General features: G+C 33.0%; 1 protein-coding gene across 1 annotated transcript; it reads left to right on the forward strand.

The window, feature by feature from the left end:
• Nucleotides 1–1,760: 1,760 nt before the first annotated feature.
• LOC133314688 (probable calcium-binding protein CML44) lies at nucleotides 1,761–2,608 on the forward strand. The gene has a single exon (XM_061516208.1). It carries the CDS (start codon nucleotides 1,864–1,866, stop codon nucleotides 2,359–2,361), a length of 498 nt encoding a protein of 165 aa, XP_061372192.1. The 5' UTR covers nucleotides 1,761–1,863; the 3' UTR covers nucleotides 2,362–2,608.
• The last annotated feature ends 1,974 nt before the right edge of the window (nucleotides 2,609–4,582 follow it).

Genomic DNA, 4,582 nt, shown 5'->3' on the forward strand with positions numbered 1-4,582 from the left:
TCACTGGGTCAATGGTTCAACCGGTGGGTCACTGGTTGAACCGCATGAACCGGATATATATATATATATATAAATTTATATTTTATACTTAATTATATAATAAATATATTAAATGGTGCCATCTACACAATAACTTGATGTAGTTTAGTGGTATTGGCTATGTTGTTTATCCTTAATGCAAGGGGTTCGAACCCCATTACATAATAAATATATTAAATGATATAAATTATTCAACAAGTGATAATGGTGTTGTGGTAGGAAACGGCTCTCCTCACTCCAAGGTAGTGGCTTCGAATCCCACTTCTTTCAAAAAAAGATTTTTTAACTAATTTTGAAAAACCGATTTGAAGGGAAATCGGTACGTGGTTTATGACCGGTCACTGGGTCAATGCCGAGTCGATTACTTAAGCGGTCCAATGTTATAACCGGACCAGTTGATGGGCCGGTTTCCCGGTCAACCGGCCGGTTTTAATAACATTGAACCCTATCCTTTCTTGTTCGTTGACGGCTTGACGTTCTTCGATTCTCAAATCTCTCGGTAAGTCTGTTCTTGAAAGGTAATCAAAACTTCAGAGTGTAAACCAACCTTCACTTCCACCACCTTACAACACACAACAACAAACCTTGATTAGAGTCACATAGCTGAAAACAAAAAGGATCAAATAGATTGTGAGTTTGTGATCTACTCTTACATTTGTCATTCCGCTTCACTATATATATGTGTGTGGAAAAGCAGGACAGGATTCAAAATCTGAGGGAAAAATTGGTACCAAAAGTTTCTGTTTTCACAAACCTTTTAACAGGTGAGGAGCATTTAGAAGAAAAAGGGTACTATGGTTTTAACTTTGTATGTCTTGGACAGAGCATATGACATAGAACAACCTTTTATATAAATAAGCAACGCTGCACCAGTGAAGAAGGAATTGAAAAGGTACTTGGAAAAGTGCCATGAAGTTTGTTCATCTGTAGAATTAGTGGACAACATCTTATCCATTGATAAACGATTTTTGGTGTTACTCCCTTGTTTGCTAGTCCTTGTGTAGGTTGCTGCCAAAAAGAATGAAAAAGAGATACCAGGTTTCCAATTTTTAAGTTAAAATATTTAATTAGTATATGAGTTATTTTGAGTTTTTTTTGTAAACATGAATTATTATAAGTTGTTATATGTATTAAATGATAATAATATTATATATATTAAAAATATTATTTAATATCAAAACGTGTCTCAACGTGTCAAAATTTAACATTTTTTAGAATATCTATCGTGTCGTATTCTATTTCCGTGCATCATTGCTCCACGCAGCACCTCCTATCTCAAGAATATCATATCAGATTCTCAGTCTCTAATATAGCCCCTAACACGTGTTAATCTTGGTAAGTCCAGAAGAGGGCACCGCAAAAGCACTGAACTCGCATTTGATTGCAGAGACCAAATTTTGTTGAAACTTGAAAGTGACCTAGGAAAAAATATCCATACATACATCCAAAACGGCACTATAAGTATACCCAATACGAAAAGTATTTAACATATATTTAATATTTAACATAAAAGATATTAAAGACCATACATACAATTGATAGAAAATATATCATAGACTAGAAACTTCGAGACTCAATATTCCATAGTCTCTTTCAAAGCAAAGTCTTTGAAACTTCTTGCAAATTACCTTAAGAGACTTGGATCATTCTCATCCACATCCTTAATATCACGAGTCACAACCTATTTTCGTACGCTAATTTCTATGTATATAAACCCTTCATGTCTACAATATATGAGCATATAACTGTTGACAGCTTTAGTGAAGAAACAACATCAAAAGAAGAGTAGAGACCGAGAAGTTTATCATATTCATATACCCTTTTATGCTCTTTTCCAATATGTGTCCTCTAACCCTCAATGACTTGCAGAGGATTTTTGAGAAGCTGGATATGAACAGCGATGGGTTTTTGAGCCTTGAAGAGCTGAACAAGCTGCTAGAGAAGACAGGCTTTAAGTTTAGCTTAGAGGAGCTAGAATCTCTAGTGGGAAAGAAGAGCCTCAACTTCAGTGAGTTCTTGTTCTTCTATGACTCCATGTTGAAGCAGAACAGTGAGGAGGAGAAAGGGGTTGATGGAGACAATGATGATGATGAGATTGAAGATGTAGAGAGTGACCTTGTGAAGGCTTTCAAGGTGTTTGATTTGGATGGGGATGGATTCATTACCAGCCAAGAGCTGGAGTGTGTATTGAAGAGGCTTGGCATGTGGGATGAACGGAGTTGCAAGGATTGCAGAACCATGATTTATTCCTATGATACTAATTTGGATGGCAAGCTTGATTTCCAGGAATTCAAGAACATGATGCTGCTTACAACTTCATGATTCGTTTAATTTTGTGCATGATCAGCTTCGACCTGGCCTTGCATTTTGTATGTATTTGTGTTGTGTGTTTGTGTATGTTATATGTCAGCAGCAATCAATCACTGCTATGGAATATTCAAGTCTATTGTTGCTGTTGCTGGTAATGCAAAGTTGTCTATGCTATAATCAGTGTTTTGTAAATACTTATGTTCTGATTAAGATGAAAACTGAAACAGAGAATAAGACGGTCTCAGCAGTTCTTGCATATAATTCTGCTAAAAGTCAATTATAATGCAGATAGTCATATGTTCGAGAGATAACATCTTAGAAAAATATAAAATTATTAACGTGCATCGTTTTAAAGCTTAAGCTATTAGTTAAGATGGTTTCTTCACAAGGATGATAATTACGGGTTACAGTTCAATTCTTATCATTTTTTACTTTTTAATGGAATTAAGAGATATAATATAGGGGTTTGCATTTATCATGTCACATGATAATCACAAATTTTTTTACACATACAACATTTTGTGGAGCTTATATTTTTTGAAATAAAATAAAAATAAAAATTTAAGACACGAAAAATGAATCTTTATAACATGACAAGTTTAATTTTTCTACAACATAACTTTTATAAAACTCTATAATATATTAGAGAAATATAAAATCATTAATGAATCTTCATTTACAAACTTAAACTTTTGGGTTGAATTTGTTGTTTTATATGGTATCAAAATCAAAATTTAAATTAGCCTTATAGTTGGTTCAAAGAGTTAAAATTTGTAGAAATATCAAGAGGAATTAAGTTACTTCAAAGAGATAATTATGGTTGGATTAAATAAAAAAATAAAAAAAAATCAACCTGACTAAGTGGTTAGGCTTGATGCATCACATCACCTACTGATCCTTTTTATGTATTGGCATTACGTTTCTGTAGTTGATGTAGAAAGTAAGCCTCTGCTACAGAGACAAAATCCTAAATCCACTAATTTAAAAAATAAAAAAATAGCACCATGTTGACGTGAGAGCAATTGCAGAAATCATTTCTGCATTTGATACAGAAATGGTTTTCTCTTTAATTATGTATATTACTTTCTAAAGAAAATGGTTAACGGGGGAAAAAAATGTATAGTCCTTGCTATATTTATTTCCTGAAGTAGTGAACAGAAGTGACCTAGTCATCGAAAATATCCATTGTCCAGCATCACTTGGTAGAAAAATCTAATGTTGCATTCAACTAGTTGTCAAAGAAACTCACAAAAAGATTATTTTACAAGTCATAACGCGCGAATGACAATGCAATCAAATCAATAATTGAAGGTTATATTGACTTGGCTAATTGAATATATTTCTAAACCCATGGGCGGTGTGGACCTTGGCACATATGTCATGGTCACGCACTCACACAGACACTCTAGACCGTGGGCCGTGTGTATTGTGGCAAATATGTCATTGTCAACACTCTATCACACACACACACTAAACCCTAGGGCGGTGTATCTTGATAAATATGTGAAGGTGACACGTACACATACACAATATTAGATATTATATCTGTGAGAAGAGCTAATATTTGATATATAATTATAACATGGTCTGAATTGATTTTATTTTAAATTAATTGTAATTATCCATATAAGAGTTGATAATCAAGATTAGTTTTTATACACTTATAAGTAGGGGTGTTCGTGGTCTGGATTTGATCGGTTTTAGAAGTAAAAATCATCTTATCCAATACCTTTGGTTTGATCATTTAATCATCCATTCAGTTTGGATTTTTTTCCAAATCTGATCCGATCCAATCCAAATTTTTTTTGGTTTGGATTGGATCGGTTTTTGGTTTTTTGAAAATCTTAAAATTTGTTTCATGATTATTATGCAAATAACATCTTTTGTATATATTGGCTTGTAATTTTATTTTTTTTGAAATACAAAAGTATCATTAAAAGATAATATAATTTATTTTTTGGGCAATGAGATATGAAGCTCTACACAGATTAAATTTTGTTGATGAGAAGTGATTAGATTTTTTCTTGGGTGTAATTGATGGGTTAACAAGTGTTGGGTTTAGAAATTTTTGGGTTATGATTGGGGTAAAAGCCAAGTAGGTAAAGAAAAATTAATATATTGGATCAGTTTGGATTGAATCGGTTTTCATCAACTCATCCGAAAATCAATCCAATCCAATTAAAATTTGCGGGTTTTTTTTCGGTTTTCGGTTTATTCGGTTATTGGTTTTTCG

Source organism: Gastrolobium bilobum, unplaced genomic scaffold (genome assembly GCF_033153095.1).
Source record: "Gastrolobium bilobum isolate Gb01-03AN ecotype WA unplaced genomic scaffold, APGP_CSIRO_Gbil_v1 utg7360, whole genome shotgun sequence".
NCBI lineage: Eukaryota > Viridiplantae > Streptophyta > Magnoliopsida > Fabales > Fabaceae > Gastrolobium > Gastrolobium bilobum.

Excerpts from the sequence above, each read along its gene's own strand:
- LOC133314688 (XM_061516208.1), top strand. The coding sequence starts at position 1,864 with ATGCTCTTTTCCAATATGTGTCCTCTAACCCTCAATGACTTGCAGAGG.